The 20,474-nt window shown below is 44.6% G+C and overlaps 1 protein-coding gene across 31 annotated transcripts in view; it reads left to right on the top strand.

Moving 5' to 3' along the window:
- The window catches only part of MACF1 (microtubule-actin crosslinking factor 1), a 340,530-nt gene that overhangs the window by 298,412 nt on the left and 21,644 nt on the right, over positions 1-20,474 (top strand). For 20 of the 31 annotated variants that reach the window (XM_027537746.1, XM_027537747.1, XM_027537750.1 and 17 more), the window contains 23 exons: positions 175-378; positions 1,094-1,102; positions 2,040-2,271; positions 2,874-3,100; positions 4,157-4,279; positions 4,377-4,478; positions 5,102-5,203; positions 5,596-5,769; positions 5,862-6,017; positions 6,162-6,359; positions 6,912-7,040; positions 7,877-8,050; positions 11,209-11,364; positions 11,469-11,675; positions 11,801-11,920; positions 12,345-12,514; positions 13,525-13,684; positions 15,151-15,345; positions 15,651-15,779; positions 16,546-16,689; positions 17,096-17,284; positions 19,309-19,453; positions 19,947-20,110. In XM_027537746.1, coding sequence (XP_027393547.1) covers positions 175-378; positions 1,094-1,102; positions 2,040-2,271; positions 2,874-3,100; positions 4,157-4,279; positions 4,377-4,478; positions 5,102-5,203; positions 5,596-5,769; positions 5,862-6,017; positions 6,162-6,359; positions 6,912-7,040; positions 7,877-8,050; positions 11,209-11,364; positions 11,469-11,675; positions 11,801-11,920; positions 12,345-12,514; positions 13,525-13,684; positions 15,151-15,345; positions 15,651-15,779; positions 16,546-16,689; positions 17,096-17,284; positions 19,309-19,453; positions 19,947-20,110 — 3,609 coding nt within the window. The remainder of the gene's footprint in view (positions 1-174; positions 379-1,093; positions 1,103-2,039; positions 2,272-2,873; positions 3,101-4,156; positions 4,280-4,376; positions 4,479-5,101; positions 5,204-5,595; positions 5,770-5,861; positions 6,018-6,161; positions 6,360-6,911; positions 7,041-7,876; positions 8,051-11,208; positions 11,365-11,468; positions 11,676-11,800; positions 11,921-12,344; positions 12,515-13,524; positions 13,685-15,150; positions 15,346-15,650; positions 15,780-16,545; positions 16,690-17,095; positions 17,285-19,308; positions 19,454-19,946; positions 20,111-20,474) is intronic. The other 11 variants (XM_027537731.1, XM_027537729.1, XM_027537737.1 and 8 more) reach the window with 3 other exon arrangements.

The following is a 20,474-nucleotide window of genomic DNA, read 5'->3' as shown; positions in this document are numbered from 1 at the left end:
AGTCAGTGCCCTAAGACTTAGATTTCGCCCCCTCCATAAATGGTGAGATGTTGGGACTTGCTGGATTTTAGCGATTTAGTTTGTTCCATTGGTATGAGCTCTGATCACAGTATTTAAACAAACAAACTGGTATAAAAAGACTCACTTTATTTTAATCCATGTTTTTTTACATAGCAACTGAGGGAATCCATTGCTGAACACAAACCTCATATTGATAAACTGCTAAAGATAGGCCCTCAACTGAAGGAGCTAAACCCTGAAGAGGGGCAAATGGTGGAAGAAAAATACCAGAAAGCAGAAAACACATATGCCCAAATAAAAGAGGAGGTGCGCCAGCGGGCCCTGGCTCTGGACGAGGCTATTTCCCAGTCGGCTCAGGTATGTCTGTGTCTTAAACTCATATAACCTTCAGCTGTCCTTTAGTCTAAGCAGGAGGCTCTGTATCAGTATGTCCCTATGCCCAGGAATGTCCAGACCATGTATGCTGGTGATACATTATCAAGAGACTGGGAGCCTTTGCCCATTTGCATTTTTATCCCAGGAAGCATTGGTTACACTGACAACTAGGAGGAGGGTGAAATGCATCTTGGCTGGTGTATCAATTGTCTGTATGGTTTTCTTGAAAACTTGATATCGTGGTGATCCTTTAACAGAGGTGATTTTGGGTAAATTCATCTTGAAGCAACAAATACCTCAAGTGAAGTCAGATTGCTATTGGACCTGTTGCTTTCAAGATGTAGACAGCACGTTCATTTTCCTACTCAAGAGGCCACCAGCTTGCTCCTCGTTCAGAGAAAGATACTTGACTAGGGAGAAGTTAGAGCCAAGGAGAAACAAGCCACCAGCAGTGGAGTTTAAAGCATGTAACTACATACTTTTCAACTAATATATTACTGTTATGTCTGGGTAATTTATTCCTATGTTTAGTCAATATTCTTGGTTAATATTTGTACTTACTCAAGTTTCTCCCCCACCTTCCGTCCCATCTCTCACTCACATTGTGGAATGTGTTACTTTGTGTTGTTGCTGCCTGCTCCTGTCTTCCCCACATCGTCACATTTCATTGTTGTGTTGACTGCGCCCACCATTACAGATTACAGAGGTAAGGTACCCACCCCCATTGGGATTAGGGTGTTCTTATGAAGCTGAGAATTGAGAGGGTTATTTACAAGGAAACTTGCCTTAACTTTAGTGGTATAAATTTTACTAATGCAGTCTATTGTACCAGTTTCATTTGGGGCATAACCTATAAGTGAAGGAGTGATGGGAAGGGATTTTGTTTACCTTGTTATTTCCTATATGACATTTAACAGTTGGTGAGCCTTATTCTAGTTAATGAATCCAGAGTTGGCTTTAGGGGGCAGGCTTATCTATTTTGCTCCCTTTTCTCCCCTCTCTGCTTCATATTATAAATCACAACTTTACAATTATAGATATGTTATAAAACATATAGAAAAGTGGGAAGAGTAGTTGTTCTCTTGGAATAAGGTTAGATTTGACCTTCCCCAATTATCTTTCATCATGCCAACATTTTCCTTTCTCACTATTACATCCGGTGGGTTGTTGAATTGCATGCCATGGTACTTTTAAACTCCAAGTCATGTAGCATATTGAGTTCCCCATCCATTTACACAGTTGGTGGAGGGCATCTAACTTGTTGGTCTAATCTGTTGCATGCAGCTGTCATCTGAGATGTTGACACACTGACTCTCACTGGTTCCATAGTCTTGTCCCTTTTTCATCACATTAGTTGGAATAGGGAAACTATTGTAGCACCGTTAACAATGTGAGTTGATTTTTGGTATATGAAGTAATAGCTTTTTGAGTCATCAAATACTTTTCTGATGGTCCAGCTCTAGTGTACTGTACCCAAAATGGTTTCTTAGCCACAGCCAACACTTGACAGTCCTAGGGCTAGTTTGAGCACAGGTTTTATCCTAAACAGGAGTAAATATTTACACTGGCTTTAATCCCTAACGTTTACCCCAGAAGTGTGATGCAGTACTGCTGTGATGGCTAATGGTCCAATATTTGTTTAGTTCCATGATAAAATTGAGCCCATGTTGGAAACTCTGGAGAGTCTTTCCTCTCGCCTGCGAATGCCACCGCTGATTCCTGCTGAAGTGGACAAGATCAGAGAGTGCATCAGCGAGAACAAGAGTGCCACCGTGGAGCTGGAAAAACTGCAGCCATCCTTCGAGGCCCTGAAGCGCCGTGGAGAAGAACTCATTGGGCGATCTCAAGGAGCTGACAAGGATCTGGCTGCAAAAGGTGCTTGATTAATAATTTGTTTTAAAAAATCTTAAATTCTAAGCTGTGGTTACCTCCAGCATCCCACCAGATGTATTTCATTGAATGCAAAGACAGTACCCAAGTAATGAGTATTCTACAAATCATTTAGAATTCAGAACACGTCTCTCCTTTGAAACAAGATTACAATTGGTAGTTAGATTCCCAGGCCAGGAAACAAGTGCTCCTTTACCCACTTAATATGAGGAAACAGCTGTACCAATAGTGGGAAGAACATAGCTACCTTTTTATACAATTTCCATGGGAAACATACCAGGTTCCACACAGAATACTAGAAATAGAGTTTTCATCCAAGCCCCTTTATAAGTGTCTTAGCAATACTTTTTTAACAGAGAACTCATTTCCACATTACCTCTGTGATCTCTTTATGTGGGAGGCCAACACAAGTGGAAAATGAGAATATGGAAATAATAAAGCTAAGATAGGAAATTCTCTTTCAGTAATGTATTTTTAGAGCCTTTTAAAGTATCATTTCAGTGAAAGTACGAGGATTAGATCTAATATCTGATGAGGCTGATCGCAGCCCTTAGAGAAGTCTTGCTCACTCTCCTATCCCCTCTCAGAGATCCAGGACAAGTTGGATCAAATGGTGTTCTTCTGGGAGGACATCAAAGCTCGGGCAGAAGAGCGAGAGATTAAATTCCTCGATGTCCTTGAGCTAGCAGAGAAGTTCTGGTATGACATGGCAGCCCTCCTCACCACTATCAAAGATACCCAGGACATCGTGCATGACTTGGAAAGCCCTGGCATTGACCCATCCATCATCAAGCAACAGGTTGAAGCTGCCGAGGTAAGAAAACAAAACCTCTTCCAGGAAAGCGCGTTAGCCAAGTATGTTGTGTTAGCTGCTTAGCCGGGCTGAGTGCCTTAAAAGTTGTTTTTGTTTTTTTCTTTTTTTTTTTTTTAAGTTTAATAGTATGCCTTTATACTTGGGGTGTGGGGCTCATTATAGTAAATTTCTTTTTTTAGTGTACAGGCTTTACCACTTGTGTAGGTACATGCAGTCACCCGTTGTGATACACAGCAGATCCGTCACACAAAAGCTCTGTCATCAGTTTTAAACTTAACAATTCAAATTATTAGAATGTGCTTCAAAAATCTGGGTTTGCTTTCATTTCTGAATTTAGTCCTCACTTTGGTGTACCTTATTTCTCGATTAATGTTGAAAAATAGGAAATAGAAAAGAAAATAAACTCTGGACTTACCATCCATACTTTGACATACCTTTGTTTAGTATTTGGGTGGAGCTTAGTTTTTATTAAATGCATTTCTTACCTCATCTTGTCCATTTAGGACAAGCCAAGATAGTCTTGATATTCTGTATTCTTTCTCTTATGTCTCTTTTATGTCGGCCGTTTTCCACCTCCTCACCTCTGTCATTGACAATCCACGAACCAATTTTTAGAATCTGGCACAGAACTGACTTTCTTCAGGACTATATAGTCTAGTATTCCTATTTTGCACATCTCCCAGCTCTTAAATTTGTGACTTATACTCTTATTTTATCCTTGTTGATATCCTTCTCCGTTATAGACTTCTGGTTATAGATTATAATCTCTGCAGACCTTTGCTAAAATTATTGACGCTCATTGCGCCTTTCTCAAATTATTTTATATATTTAATGTTAATATTTAAAAACATATTTGATGTATGTATTAGAAAAATAACCAGACTGTGAAGCTCCACTATTTAGGTGAGTGAAATGTTGAGAACACTGAAAGACTTTAATGAAATTGATCATTCTGTGTGGCATCTGCTCTTGATGGGGTATAAATTACATTTGCAAAGTTTGGGAAGTTCTGTTCCTCTTTCTGTTTTAGCTAATGTTCTGTTCATTTTCATGTAGACTATTAAGGAAGAGACAGATGGTCTGCATGAGGAATTGGAGTTTATTCGAATCCTTGGAGCAGATTTGATTTTTGCCTGCGGAGAAACTGAGAAGCCGGAAGTGAAGAAGAGCATTGATGAGGTGTGGAGAAGTGGACAGGGGGTTCAGGTGAAACATGAGCGGACTCACACCAAGCGTGGGGTGAATTGGGGAATCTGATTGACTGTTTTTCCCCTAGATGAACAATGCCTGGGAGAACTTAAACAAAACATGGAGAGAGAGGCTGGAAAAGCTTGAGGATGCCATGCAAGCTGCTGTGCAGTACCAGGACACTCTTCAGGTGAGAGGCCGAGGGTGACCACTGCGGAAACACAGGTGCTGTCGTTTCTCTGTCCATTGTGAGTGGGTCACCTTCCCCGGACTGCAGCATTCTCAAACCAGAGGTGCTCGCGCTGTATTTCTAGCTGGTTTCCCACTTCTAATGAGGAAAGTTCTGACATCAGAAGCTTAGGCTTTTTACCATGCTTTTCTTTGCATGCTTATCATATAATTTATCCTCGTGGAGGCTATAGAGTGAAGCTGGCCTTGCTGTCAAAGTCATTGCTTGTTAGAAATTCCAAACCCAGGTTGTCCTGAAGCACAGTGTGGCACGATAGCTGTGGCACATCGTGGGCTTGCTAGCTGGCTGTGAGACGTTGGTGTTTTATTTATTTATTTTTTCATATTTAGCTTTTCCAAATTGTAGTTTATTTTGGACATTATTCCAGTCATGTTGGCTTCATTCTTAAGTCTCCATATTACTGAAGTAAAGATCATTATCTCTATCTCTTTCCCCAACTTCAGTGCACAAACAGCATAAGGTACTTTGATTTAACTCTGTTTAGCAGAGATGATGCTAATTGTCTCGTGATTTGTCTTATTTTTGTTTTTTGACTGCTTATTTGTATTTTTTTTTTATTTTAGGCTATGTTTGACTGGCTAGATAACACTGTGATTAAACTCTGCACAATGCCCCCTGTCGGCACCGACCTCAACACTGTTAAAGATCAGTTAAATGAAATGAAGGTTTGTACCTGGGAACGGTTTTTGAAGGAGGATTGCTTCTCTTTTGGTTTTGTCTGTTTTGGTTGGGTGGCAAGTTGTCTTGTTCTCGGCTGTGCTCAGTCTTCGTTGCTGTGCGCCGTCTTTCTCCAGTTGCGGTGAGTGGGGGCTGGCTACAGTCCAGCTGCAGTGTGCAGCTTCTCATCGTGGCTTCTCTTGTTGTGGAGCACAGACTTCAGTTTTTAGTGGTGCACAGGCTTACCTGCCCTGTAGCATGTGGAATCTTCTCACACCAGGGATCAAACACATGTCCCCTGCACTGGCAGGCGGACTCTTAACCCCCGGGCCACCAGAGAAGTCCCATTTTAGCTTTTAAAGACTTGTTGTGCTGTTAACATTTAGTATGTCTTTGGTAGGAGTTCAAAGTGGAAGTTTACCAACAGCAAATTGAGATGGAGAAGCTCAATCACCAGGGTGAACTAATGTTAAAGAAAGCTACTGACGAAACGGACAGAGATATTATCCGAGAACCCCTGACAGAACTCAAACACCTCTGGGAGAACCTGGGTGAGAAAATTGCTCACAGACAGGTAAGGCAGATGGCAGAGCGCGTCACGTGGACCACTGTTTACTGCTACCTAATTTCCTAACAAACCTTCCCTTCGTATCATTTTCTGAGTAGCATAAGCTGGAAGGTGCTCTCTTGGCCCTTGGCCAGTTCCAACATGCCTTAGAGGAACTAATGAGCTGGCTGACTCACACTGAGGAGTTGCTGGACGCTCAGAGACCAGTAAGTGGAGACCCAAAAGTCATTGAAGTTGAGCTCGCAAAGCACCATGTAAGTATTGTCGTTTTTTATCTCTAAGCCTATTGGTTTGAGATCGGGTACTGCCACCAGAAGCTTTTTGGTGTTGTGCATACCTTAGAAAGCCAGGCTTAATGATACCTGTAGAGATAAATTATGTTGTTCAACATTTTTTAGGTTCTAAAAAATGATGTTCTGGCCCATCAAGCCACAGTGGAAACAGTCAACAAAGCTGGCAATGAGCTTCTTGAGTCTAGTGCTGGAGACGATGCCAGCAGCTTAAGGAGCCGTTTGGAAACCATGAACCAGTGCTGGGAGTCAGTGTTACAAAAGACAGAGGAGAGGGAGCAGCAGCTTCAGTCGACTCTGCAGCAGGTACACGCTCCATCCACTAACCAGCTCCGTCAGTGCCCCGTGGAGCTGTGCACATGACATTTGGAAGAAAGTGCATCTCAGTCAACGAAAGGAAAGCAGTTTGGTGTAGAACCGTCTGCCTTGAGAGGAAGGTCAATTCTGTGCTAGACTTGTCTGGAAAGAACAGCTTTTAATTGGGTCATTCTTTTTGGATTAGTTTATGGTCCAGTGCCTCTCCATCTCCTACTCAAAGTTAGGAGATCGTTGCTGTGACAAACCTTGTTCACAGATCAGGCTATTTCTTGGATCAAGTCAGGTCCCTCCATATCCAAATTCAGCAGTACCTTAGTCAGTTCATCAGGTTGTATCAGACATCTCTGTGTTACAGCGAGGCCTGAAGGATTCTGCTGAGTTGTAAAAATATGTTGGCCCTGTGCTCATCCAGCAACAGAGCAACCCTGCCTGAGAGCAGCACCCAATGCCTCCCTTAAAAATTACTTGTGTGATCATTTAGAGAGTTTACTTTGGAAACTAGAATTGACTGCTGACCTTTCTGATGTCTTTTCTCAAAAGGCCCAGGGTTTCCATAGTGAAATTGAAGATTTCCTCTTGGATCTGACTAGAATGGAGACCCAGCTTTCTGCATCGAAGCCCACAGGAGGACTTCCTGAAACAGCCAGGGAACAACTTGATACACACATGGTAATAGATTTCTTGAAGTTGATCACAGGCATCCCATATTCAGTAGCTCCTTTATGAAGTCACAGAGACGTGCATCTGGGAGTCTACCGAGTAGTACACTTTTACTGATAAAATAGTGCTGGGGGGCTGCTGCGTATATACAGGTTTCTAACATCCTATGATAGGCAGCAGTAGCAACGGGGAAGAATTGGCAAGAAATACCCTGGTGAGCTGGCAAATTTCAAGTTAATCAGATTGTCTGATACAATATTGATTTGAAAGTGAAAGCATCAAGAAGACAAATACCTAACACAGACATGGTGGTATTTAAGAAAAAGACTACTGGGGCTTCCCTGGTGGTCCAGTGGTTAAGACTCCACACTTCCACTGTAGGGGCCACAGGTTCAATCCGTGGTTGGGGAACTAAGATCCTGCTTGCCCATGCAGCACAGCCAAAAAAATGAAAAAAAAAAGCAGGGGAAAGAAAAGAAAAAGACGTCTTAGTAGGGGACGGTTTAGGGAAATCCAATAGAAACTGACAGTGTTTTAAGAAAGTGTCCGAGAACAAAAGGCAATGTAATTTCTAGGCAAATCCCTCAGGAAAAGGAGAAATAAATTATTGGGGTCCATTTTTGTGTCACTGGTCCTTAAAAAATTCTGTTGGTGACAAAATTATCTTTATGTTAAGGAAGAATGGTGGGTTTCACTCCCTAATTGTTCATCAGTTGAATCTAAAAGGAAGGATTTTAATCCAAATGAGACCTTCCTCAGCTTTTCCAAACTATGCTCATACATCTGTGTATGGGTGTCTTTGAAGAAATTGGCATTACTGACCTCTTTCTTGCTCTTTCTTATAGGAACTCTATTCCCAGCTCAAAGCCAAGGAAGAGACTTACAATCAGCTGCTTGACAAGGGCAGGCTAATGCTTCTCAGCCGTGATGACTCAGGATCCGGTTCAAAGACAGAACAGAGCGTGGCACTCTTGGAACAAAAGTGGCATGTGGTCAGCAGTAAGATGGAAGAGAGAAAGGTATCACCACAAAGTTCAGTCTGGTGACTGTTTAAGGAGTTTTCTTAATGATTGCATGCAGTTGTTAGCTAGTTTCTATGGAGGGTTCTTTAACACCCAATTGCATTGTGACAGGCGAGCAGAACTGATATCCTCAGAATTGGCTTTGTGCTAATCAAGCCATCTTTTCTGCCTTTACATTTCTATTTTCCATCCATGTCAAGTTGCGTTGATGCTACTAGTTTCTGCTGATACTTGCTTTTATAATATTTATAATACTGCGTCCCTTTTCTGCATCTACCAGTTAAGGCACTGCTCAGCGATGGACTGTATATTCCATCTACTTAAAAATAGGTTTTGTTGGAGTTGGTGACTTGAGAATGGGAGGTTAGGAACGATACGCAGGGAGTATCATGAATAATTCCTCACAAGGAATTTGATTTCTAGTTACCAAAATTCACGAACAATAAATCATATGGCCTTGTCCTACTCTTCCTCAAAAATCAAATTGTCTTCAAAAGAAAAGTGATCAGAGATCAAGGCATTTTCCCCCAAACAGTATTTTTTATGAATACAGAGTTTTAGGATATCACTCTGCACACAGTTTCTGTGCTGGGCAAATGAAACATTAAATATGTGTCCAAATCCATTGAACATCCATTGAACAAACAGTTATCAGGCTTGTTTGTACTAGGCACTGTGCTAGGTGTACAGTGGAAACGTAAAGACGTGAACTCTGTCATCGTGAACTTGAATGGGCAGAAAGAAAGAAACCACATACTCACATTATAAATTAACGTTTTGAGAGAAGCATTAATTTACTAGAATCCTTCTAGTGTGGGGGTCTGGTAACTTTGTTACATGAAAAATGGACAGAGGACCCGAGTATATGGCTATGTTCTAATTCTTGGACGGGCTCTTGTTTATAATTCCTACTGAATGTAGAACTCATTAAAGAAACCAAGGTAGATTCTGACTCATCATCAGCAAGTTTCTACAGGGTTTTCCTAACAGTGGAGCAAGTAGCCTCGAGGAATACAGTTTTGACCCTTGAACAACATAGGTTTGAGCTACGCGGGTCCACTGGTGTGCAGAATTTTTTTCCCCCACGCTGAATATGTCTACAGTACTACACAATCCCTAGTTGATTGATTAATCTTTGGATTCAGAACCATGGATATGGAAGGCTGACTATAAAGTTACACGTGGATTTTCAACTTTTCAAAGGATTGATGCCCTTAAACCTGTGTTGTTGAGGGGTCGACTGTAGTTGGTGAACTGATCAAACGAAGGCTAGCTATCAAAGATATCATTTTTGATTTTGCAAGAACATTACATTGCAGAATTGCTGAACTTAAGCTCTGCTAAAGACTATGTAGATAAAGTGATGTGGAAAGATTTCCTGCCATCTGGGAACTTGCAGTGTATTGACTTCTAAACATTTCTTTGATAGAATTGAGGTAGATTTTGTTTTTCTACTTTTTTTTTATATTGAGTCTGCATTTTTGTAGCATTCATTGTAGTGTTTGGGGCGGGGGGCAGCTGATGTTTTTTACTGGCGTTACTTCCCATCATCTGGGAAATTAGTCTGGCCCAGCCAACTCCCCTCTCTCCCAGCCTGCTCTAGGGGAACGGCACGGGGCGGGAGGCCGCCTTCTGCAGCATGCTGCAGCCAGGCCCTCCCGCAGGGCAAAGGGGCACTCAGCGGCCGTGCCGACCCTGCCTCTGGATCCAGCAGTGGGGACGGGTGGCAGCACTCCTGGAACCTCCCTGCCCGGGTGGTGCAGGCTCTAGGCCGCTGGAGTGGCCAGTCCAGGCAGGCCTCAGTTTGCCCTCCTCCAGAGCACTGCCCTGCTCCCCCAGTAGACACCAGGCACTTATTTTCTGACTGGGCCAGGGGTAGGGGAGGGATCTGGGTGAACCCACAGCTACCTCCAGCCTTTTTTTGCAGAGGCTTCAGAGACCACCCTGCTTCCAAAAGTTAAAGTCTGGCCTCTAACTGTAGCCAGGCTAAACCATGGAGACATTGCCCAAAGATAAGCAGGGGTCAGGAGGGGAAACAGGGGTGTTGGAGGAATAGGGTGGGTTGAGTTTTACAATGCTTTTGTTTGTTGTTTAGCCGCTAAGTCCTATGGGACTCTTTTGTGACTCATGGACTATAGCCTGCTAGGCTCCTCTGTCCATAGAATGTCCCAGGCAAGAATACTGGAGTGAGTTGCCATTTCCTTCTCCATATAGTATTTGTTAGGTTACAGAAGTAACCTGAAAATGCCAAGAGGAAGGTAAAAAGCATTCATAAGCCAGTTAATAGTAATGAACGTTTTTATTATGTTGCTGGTGTTTCTTTCTGTGAGAATTCTGTATATATTCATTTTTAACAACCTGTCATTATCCTGTTTTGCCCACCTGATAGATGGGCCAGAGGCAAAGGCCATCATCCAGGTGTTCTGGGTGGAAGTCTCTGAGCTTGCAGGCTAAAATTGGGATGTATTCATGGAGAAATAGCATGCACCCTGAATGAAGCACTGTTTTTGTCATCCTGATTTAGATAAAAATGACTAAAAATTTACATCTAATGTTGTCACATTTTTACTTGAAACATTCTGACCTTTATTGCCTTTGTTGCTTGTAGCATAAGCATGTTTCACACTCAGACATTTTCAAGTGCCATATTTTCTGAAACATATTTAAACAGAAAGCATTGCAGTGAGCATCTTCATCACAGTGAAGTGCTTTTCATTTAGTTGTTTTTATGTCACAAAAAGGACATTAAAGGAAACTGAGACTTTGCCCCAAGCGGGTTGGAGAGCCTGCAGCTGTCACCACTAAAGGGTCTGTTCTCTTACAGTCCCTGAATGGCGTGAATGGCGTTATTCCTGTGCTTTAATGTCCCAGGAAGTGGGGATCAGTGTCCCGGCAAGTGGGGAATGGCAGAGAAAGCAACTTAGCTGCAAACTGTGCTCTTGCCTTTTCCAGGCACAGTTGTCTGAGTTTCAGACACTAGCATTCAAAATGTCCCCTTCTTTGCAAACAGGGCATGTTTGGAGGTTGATTAAATGAGGCTTCCTTCTTAGAAGTTATTTCATTTGGTGTACAATTCACGTCTTTGTCCTTGAAGCTATAATTCCTGAATTCTGTACTTGTCTTTTTGTGTGTGTGCATGGCACCTGAAAATTTAGTCAAAGCTGGAAGAGGCCCTCAACCTGGCAACAGAATTCCAGAATTCCCTGCAAGAATTTATCAACTGGCTCACTCTAGCAGAGCAGAGTTTAAACATCGCTTCTCCTCCCAGCCTGATTCTAAACACTGTCCTTTCCCAGATAGAGGAGCATAAGGTAACAATGGCATTACAATTCCCCCTTGCTTTTACAAGTGCCAATTGAAAATGATGCTCCTTGATCTTAGCTCCAGTTTAAAAACAGCAATATTTTCTCCTCAGGTGTTTGCTAATGAAGTAAATGCTCATCGAGACCAGATCATTGAGCTGGATCAAACTGGCAATCAGTTAAAGTTCCTTAGCCAAAAACAGGACGTTGTTTTGATCAAAAATTTGCTGGTTAGCGTCCAGTCTCGATGGGAGAAGGTTGTCCAGCGATCTATTGAAAGAGGGCGATCGCTGGATGATGCCAGAAAGCGGGCAAAACAAGTAAGTTGTAAGAGAAAGATACCAGTTTACTGAACAACCTTGGGCTTCGTGTGTTGAGTTCAGATGAAAGTGCTGTGTGGTGTGCATGTCCATTCCTGTTATAACTTATTCTTCAATAATTTCAGTTCCATGAAGCTTGGAAAAAGCTGATTGATTGGCTGGAAGATGCGGAAAGTCACCTGGACTCAGAACTGGAGATATCCAATGACCCAGACAAAATTAAACTTCAGCTCTCCAAACATAAGGTACCTTGGCTCACTGCTCTTCATTCCTGAGCTTGGGATTCACTGACGTTTGTAGCTTGTTAAAAAAAGAAAAAGCTAAAACTTTTAGCTTGCTGAAAGAAAACTAATTGGTTAATGTTAAACAGTTAAGATCATAGAGCCAGCCTTCCATTTTGCATGTAGACAGTGTCTAACCATGACAATTGCTTATTTTAAATAAGAGTTCAAACAAAGTGACTGATGAGTAGCCAGCTAAAACTGTGGGCTTTTAGAAAAAGTCATGATCTGGTGTGTGTGGCACAAACAAAACCTTACGAATTTGTTCAGGGTAAGCTGTTGTTAATTTTAGTTCAAGACGTAGTGACATTCATACTGTATCTGGTTACCACCTGAAAACTCAGTGTCATCTGACTTTCAGCATTTTTTTTTTCCTTTCTGAAAACAGGAGTTCCAGAAAACTCTTGGTGGCAAACAGCCTGTATATGATACCACAATTAGAACAGGCAGAGCACTGAAAGAGAAGACTTTGCTTCCTGATGACACTCAGAAACTTGACAACTTACTGGGAGAAGTCAGAGACAAATGGGATACTGTTTGTGGCAAGTCTGTGGAGAGGTGAGCATGAATGTCCCCTTCGTGGGTCTCTGTGTTATCCCAAAAGTAACCAGGAGACGGTACCAGATTCTGTAAAAATGATAATGAAGCTAATGCATCAGTGACAGTAGCTTCTTGGTATTTCCAATTAATTGAGTGACAAATTATGCATTAATCTCAGGAAAATATATTAAAATTATCTTACTTAAACTTGAAACTTACTGTATTACAAAGAGAGAAGCCTATAAAAATCAAGCCAACAATAGTATTAATAGATCTATGAATATATGTAAATCGCCAATTTGTAATGCCGGTAATTGTCTCACTGATTGTCTCTTGTGTTGAATGTTCTACAAAAGCCTCTGATAAAGTATCTCATTGAACCACCATGAGATTCACTCATCCTCATAACAACCACTGAGGTGGGGGTACTGTCCTCCCCCTTTTACAGATGAGGAAACAGTCATAAAGAGGTTTCTTGACTCCCCCATGCTCACTCAGCTGCTAAGTGGCAGAGCTGAGATTTAGTTCTAAAAGTTGTACTTTTATCCACTTGTACCCACTATGCTATGTAAGCATTATGATAGCTCTATATTATTTGTACTCCCAATTTTTCAGATGAGGTGACTGAGTTTCAAAGAGGTAACGAGACCCCCTAGAGTCTTAGATGGAGAGTTAGGAGTTGAACTGCTGGCCCTAGGTCATTAACAGAACCTCACCCTCTGCTGGACTGGTGTAATGTAAATAAAAAGACCTCGGGTCGTAGGGTGTGTCTATGTGTACAGCAGCTGGACTCTTAAGATCCCGGAAGTGCATCTCTACTGTCACCTGTACTATGCTTAATCCGTTTTTAAGAGTGGTTTACCTAAACATACCTAAAGATCTCTTAGTCACTTTTTATAATATTTCTGACTGTTCTGACACAGTGGTCTCTAGATAGAGTTCAAGCAGTGTTCCCTTTCAATGGCCAGAACTGTGGGCTGTTCATAAAAGGATCATTAAAATCAGTGAGGCTTATGTGCTTGTCTCAGGCAGCACAAGCTGGAGGAGGCCCTGCTGTTTTCGGGCCAATTCATGGACGCCCTGCAGGCCCTGGTTGACTGGCTGTACAAGGTCGAGCCGCAGCTGGCTGAAGACCAGCCTGTCCACGGAGACCTGGACCTCGTCATGAACCTCATGGACGCCCACAAGGTGAGGGGTGAGATCTGGGCTGTGTGGAGGGCGGAGCCATTGGGTCCCCATCCCTGTGTGCCTTCTGCTCGTGCTGCCCTCCTAAGGCTTCCCTAGAAAGAAAGTCGGAAAGAGCCTGTCTCTCTGCTTATCAGAGAGGCGGCTCCTTGCTCTGTGTGTGTAAACAAACTGCTGCCGGGATTCTGCATCAGTCACAAAGAATTGACCAAACTTGGTTCGATTCAGATGTGCCAATGTGTAAACTTGATTTTGAGGTTCCCTCCCATTTCCTGTTTATATGTCTCAATTGAATCTTATATATCTCAGTTGAATCAAACTGGATTTAAATTCAGAAGACCCTCAAGATATCCATTTTCCACTGATTGTTACAATGAAAATGAGTGCTTTTCAACTGCTTGCGAACCTGACGAGCTAGCACCGTGCATACCAGCATTTAGTACCTACACCTGTATGTTGAACTGCATACTGTTCTCCTGCTTCAGCATCAAACATTCAGCTTTACCTTGAAATTACACCAGATTTTTATGTGCCTGGCAGGTGGGCTCTTATCAAGAGGGAAAAGAGAGGGGAGGGATAAATTGGATGATTGGGGTTGACATATACATAGACAATGGCAACCCAGTCTTGCCTGGAAAATCCCATGGGCGGAGGAGCCTGGTAGGCTGCAGTCCACGGGATCGCAAAGAGTCGGACACGACTGAGTGACTTCACTTTCACTTTTCACTTTTATGCGTTGGAGAAGGAAATGGCAGCCCACTCCGGTGTTCTTGTCTAGAGAATCCCAGGGACAGGGGAGCCTAGTGGGCTGCCGTCTATGGGGTCGCACAGAGTTGGACACGACTGAAGCGACTTAGCAGGAGCAGGAGCATAGCTAAAATAGATAGCTAACAATCTACTGAATAGCACAGGGAACTCTACTCAATACTCTGTAATAATTTATATGGGAAAAGAATCTAAAAAAGAGTGGGTGTATGTATAACTGGTTCACTGCTGTACAGCAGAAACTAACATAACAGGGACTTCCCTGGTGGTTCAGTGGTTAAGACTCTGTGCTTCCAATGCAGGGAATGCAGGTTTGATCCCTGACCAGGAAACTATAACGTCCCACATGTGGCATGCTGTGGCCCCCAAAAAGAAACTAACCCGACGTTGTAAATCAACTATACTCCAATAAAAATCAGTTTTAAAAGTCCCACAGTTCCAGAGGCGTTAGCATAGCACAGTTCCTGTATCACAGGTGAGGAAGCAGGGACTCCAGTTAAGCAGCTTATCCAAAGTCACATGGCCCTCATTCAGACCCAAGTCCTGTGATGCTTCTTTCTCCCTTGTGGTCCCACCTCCATCTTTGCATAAAAGACACACAATTAGAACCTATCAAAGGAGAATTGAAAGAAAGGACTACTTTCTCTTTGGTTCTACTTGAATTCAAAACATTTGTGAGACGAACTAATTCTCCTGTTTTCCAGGTTTTCCAGAAGGAACTGGGCAAGCGAACAGGAACTGTTCAGGTCCTGAAGCGATCCGGCCGGGAGCTGATAGAGAACAGTCGCGATGACACCACCTGGGTGAAGGGGCAGCTCCAGGAGCTGAGCACTCGCTGGGACACCGTGTGCAAACTCTCCGTCTGCAAGCAGAGCCGGCTGGAGCAGGCCCTGAAGCAGGTCAGACAACACCGGGCTGGGCCTGAACAAAGTCAGTCTAGCCTCTTTGTCAGGATCGGTTCCAGCCAGTCTCACAGGGAGTCAAAAATTGGTGTTCTAAATGTTCTACAAGAACATTTAGCACATCTGTATTAGAGAAATCATGACTCCAGTTGATTTTCAAAGTTGCACAGATGAAAAATGACCTTTGTGGGGCTTCAATAGAGCCTCTAGGTGCCTATGATAGGCCAGACCCCCCTCTGGCTGCCTTGTCTGGGACCTCAGCTGCACAGAAAGGCTCAGGCTCTTGTGCTTGGTTATTTCAGGCAGAAGAGTTTCGGGACACAATCCACATGCTACTGGAGTGGCTTTCTGAAGCTGAGCAGACGCTACGCTTTCGGGGAGCACTTCCCGATGACACGGAGGCCCTGCAGTCTCTCATTGATACTCACAAGGTAACCCATCTCAGGGTGTGGGGCCCCACACCACCCACATGGAGAAATGACACGTGGGTTTTCTGACCCTCACGTGTCAGACCACTCAGCCTCTCGGTTTTTGCAAAAGTGGCACTTGCAGGTTATAAGCAAGTCAAGCAGCTGGTGTTGATACCAGAGGAAAACATGGGCTGCTCTAGCTTTACGCACGCCCCACCCCCACCCCTCCGTATACACCTTGGGTGGCTTTCCTCCGGGCCAGCTCCAAGCCTGATCTGCGCCCCTAGAGCCACTCACCAAGCTGCAGGGTATAATGTGGTGTCTGGGGCCTCAGTGTGACTGTCATAAGGAGGTGGGAAATATTTCCTTTTTTAATTTTTGTATTTCCCACCTAGAGATTTTACTCTTGGTTTTGTGATTGCATTGTGTTATAGGTATTGTTAAAACATTGTAGTGTTTTGTAGCTATCACTATTTTTGTCCAATACCGTTTACACATATGGAAATGAATATCAACACGAATTTGTGAAAGAGGGAGTGCTCAGGAAGGAGGTCAGCTTCCGTGTTTCTAGTCCTTACCATTCGTGCACTGAAAGTCATTCTTGTACAAGTCCCTCACTTTCCCACAGCTGGGAGACCTGGAAAGAAAATGCCAGAGATGTCTAAATACAGACTTTTAGAGGGCTGTATCAACACAGAGTCAAGAAAAAACACTGAAGCGTTTTTCTCCTCTCAGTGTAAACAGTGCTGCTAGAGTGGGTTTAAGGTTTCAAATCTCGTTTGTTTAGGAATTCATGAAGAAAGTGGAAGAAAAGCGAGTGGACGTTAGCACAGCAGTGTCCATGGGAGAAGTCATCCTGGCAGCCTGCCATCCTGACTGCGTCACCACCATCAAGCACTGGATCACCATCATCCGCGCGCGCTTCGAGGAGGTGGGCTCTGGGTTCAGAGGAAGACCACAAGTGTCCCGTCCCCCACTCACCCTGAATAGCTCAGCAGGAGTCAGGTTATCAGCATTCTAGTCCTGACTGTTTTCCTGATAACGTGCGGAAACCTGAAAGGACGATGCTGGCGTCATGACGTGCGCCTTGATGCCATCCAGTGGACACATGCCGTGCTCTTTCCTCCTTCAGGGACCTTCTGTGTCTAAGACCATGTGCTACGTTTGTTTGCAGGGGAACTGGCTTCTTATTCCAGCTTGTCTCTGGAGCAAGAGAGAAGCCTCTTGACTGCTTGGGTGGTCTTTTCCCTAAAAGTCATTGTTAGGCTCACACAAAAAGGGGCTTTGAAAATAAGGAATGTGCTTGACTGAGAGCCAATGGGTTCCCTCCCCCGCAGGTCCTGACGTGGGCTAAGCAGCACCAGCAGCGCCTCGAAGCTGCCCTGTCAGAACTGGTGGCAAATGCCGAGCTCTTAGAAGAACTTCTGGCGTGGATCCAGTGGGCCGAGAGCACCCTCATTCAACGGGATCAGGATCCGATCCCTCAGAACATTGACCGAGTGAAAGCCCTTATTGCTGAGCACCAGGTACCCCACCCGCGTCCTGCGGTCATAGGTTCCTACGTGGCTCGTGGAGCCCATTTCCTTTGCTCTGTGCATCCATGTTTTAATGGCTGCTGAACATAGTCCTGCAGACTCAGCAGCTTAAAACATGCTTACTGTCTCGCAGTTTTTGTGGGTTGGGGGTCCAGGCATGAGTTGGCTGGGTCTGTTGACTGTTGTTTTCTATTGACTAGCCTCTATACCACGGTCTCATTACCTGGGACCTATCCCATCACACCTGGATTCAGAAAGATTTCTTACATGAACCCAGAGATGGGCCAGACAACACACGGAACTAAATTGAATGGAGGAAAACTCAGTTGAGCTGTCTTCATATACCATATATTCTTAGGAGACAAATACTTTTTAACAGTTGTTAAAAACTGTGGATTTTAGCCATGATCATTTACACTGAATGCAAGTATAGATTTTGCTTAGTAACACCACGGATGTAAATTCTTTTTAGCGTATGTAGTGAACCTTACCAGTGAAAACGCCCTGTGCTTCCCTTCAAGTTTACCTACATTGACCCCTCCTCTCCTGAGTAAGAGTATCTTCTTCCATCAAGGCCAGTCCCTCGCCCGTCTGTTACCCCCTCTCATTCCTTATGCCTTCCAGCTCCCCATCTTTCTCCCCCGCCCCCGCTCCACCACCATCTGTCTGACCATTGCTGCTCAGTCTTCTTAGCTGGTTTATCTTCCTTTGTTGTTGGTTAGTCAGCTAAGTTATGTCCAGCTCTTTTGTGACCCCAGGGACTAAGGCCCACTAGGCTCCTCTGTCCATGGGATTTCCCAGGCAAGAATACTGGAGTGGGTGGCCTTTTTCTTCTCCAGTGATCAAACCCATATCTCCTGCATTAGCAGTGGGTTCTGTACCACTGAGCCACCAGGGAAGCCCTCTTCTTCCTTTATTCACTTGTTAATGTTGCTGTTCCCTAAAGTTCCATTCTTAACCCTCTCCTCACACCCAAGGCCATATCTAGCTTTTGGCTTCAGCCAGCACCTGTACGCTAAGGGTTTCCATATCTCCTGCCTCATCTGCACACACAGGAAGCCAGAAACAGCTCTGAAACTTCCCTGCAGCCTTCTTTCCTGGCCCTGGCCCTAACCCCACCCTTCCTTCCACGCTGCCTCCTCTCTCCTCATCCACTCAGTCACCCAACACAGAAGCCTGTCGGATTTCTTCTCTTTCTGTAGCCCTACATTTAGCCAGTTGTTGGGTCTTATCTGTTTTACTTTCAGAATTCTGCGTGGCTCCTCTCCTGCCCTGCCTTACGCCTTCACTGTATTTTGCCTCAATTACTACATTAGGTTCCTAACGTCTGTGCCCCTCCACCCAGCCCCTTATCTCATGTCCTCCCTGCTACACTGAGGCCAGAGCAATAGCTCTAAGACAGAGATCTGTTGGTGTCTCTTTTCTGGATCAAAATCCTTCAGTTGCCCACCCACCTGTAACCCCCTTGCCAATTGCTTTCAGAATAAAATCCCAGTCCCTCAGCTTGACACAAGGCCTCTCTCGACCTTTCTGCTGCCTGCCTCTCCAGCTGTCCCTCTTGCCCCTCCTCCAATTGCATCCTTAGCTCAGCCAGTGATCAGGGCCCTGGCTCATTCCACTGTCAGGCTTCTGTGGGACCACCCTGCCCCCAGTCTTTGGCTCATTGCTCAGCATGCAGCTCAGGCACCAGCCTCCAGGCAGCCTTCCTGCCCAACTTGGGCTGTGTGTGCCCATCCTAGGCCTGCCTTTGGGGACCTGGGTACCACTCATTGCTCTGCCTGGCCTGGTTTCCTCACTCAGCCGTGAGCTCCTGATAGTCAGAGTCATGTCTTATTCCTTCATGTCTCCAGCACTTGATGAAGTGCCTCACTCATCGTGTTTCTTGAAAGGAGTGGGGCCATATATGAAGACATCTCCAGTAGTCCATTTGTAGCAGGCTTAGCCCTTTTAGTAAGAAGTTGCCTATTTCCATCTTAGTCCAAGAAAACTCTCAACTCTTGTTATGTGTCCAACAGACGTTTATGGAGGAGATGACTCGAAAGCAGCCTGATGTGGACCGGGTCACCAAGACGTACAAGAGGAAGATCCTAGAGCCAGCCCACGCGCCTTTCATGGAGAAGTCCCGTGGTGGCAGCAGTACGTGGAGCCCTTGGGCAGGAGGTGTCCTTCTTGCTCCCTGAGGATGAGCATTTCAAAAACCATATGGGATTGGAATGCAAATCTTTTTTTGAAACTCACTTTTCTTAGACAGTAGCTAGGCTCCAGTTTTTTGAATTGGTATGAAATTGTGGGGTGGCTAAGTGGATTCATTTGTAGCGGCCTTCTGATTATTTTAGTCATCAGCACTGACTGTTTACATTTGGTTTACAGTAGTTTCTTCTTAAAATAAGTTGGCACCTGTAGAACCGTTGATGTCTCCTTGGTCCACTAAAGTGGGACAGAACTGATTGAAAGTATGAGACAGGTACCTGTTGGCTGGGGAAGAGCAGCAGTTTGTGCTTCCATATCTCAGTGTGGCCAGGTCCTGTGTTTCCTTCCTCAGTTACTGACCGGATATCATTGTGCAGATCCTTTAGGTTCAGCCAGATGGCACCTTCTCATTGTGAATGGACAAAACCAGCTTTTCTGATCTCGTGATTATTTTTCCTTTCAGGGAAGTCCTTGAGTCAGCCTGCCCCTCCTCCCATGCCAATCCTCTCACAGTCTGAAGCAAAAAATCCACGGATCAACCAGCTCTCTGGGCGCTGGCAGCAGGTGTGGCTGTTGGCGCTGGAGCGGCAGCGGAAGCTGAACGACGCTTTGGACCGGCTGGAGGAGGTGAGGCCCCGCCAGGCAGCCATCCCTGGAGGGAAGTGACTTATCAAAACACAGCCCTCCTGAGGCTCTGTGTCCTGACCCGTGTGCCTTGACCCACTACTTCTGCAGAAGGAGCAACGGAGCAGTGTAGGCCAGGACTCAGTCCTGCAGGCCCCCTGGGAGAGAAGACTCAAGTGAGGAAACTAACGGCTGATGGGCTGTAGCGCTGGTGGTGGGAAGCAGGCTGCCGGCCAGTCCCAGCGGGTCTGGGCTGTGGCACCATCCTCCTTAGTGCCCGGCCGTGGTTGAGAATCAGGAACCTAACTTGGCAAAGTTACCACCAGGTGTGGAGCAGCTCATAAAAATGACCATTACTGAGCCCTTT

This window comes from Bos indicus x Bos taurus, chromosome 3, assembly GCF_003369695.1.
Source record: "Bos indicus x Bos taurus breed Angus x Brahman F1 hybrid chromosome 3, Bos_hybrid_MaternalHap_v2.0, whole genome shotgun sequence".
In the NCBI taxonomy this organism is placed as follows: domain Eukaryota; kingdom Metazoa; phylum Chordata; class Mammalia; order Artiodactyla; family Bovidae; genus Bos; species Bos indicus x Bos taurus.
This window is presented reverse-complemented; position numbering and strand designations above follow the sequence as displayed.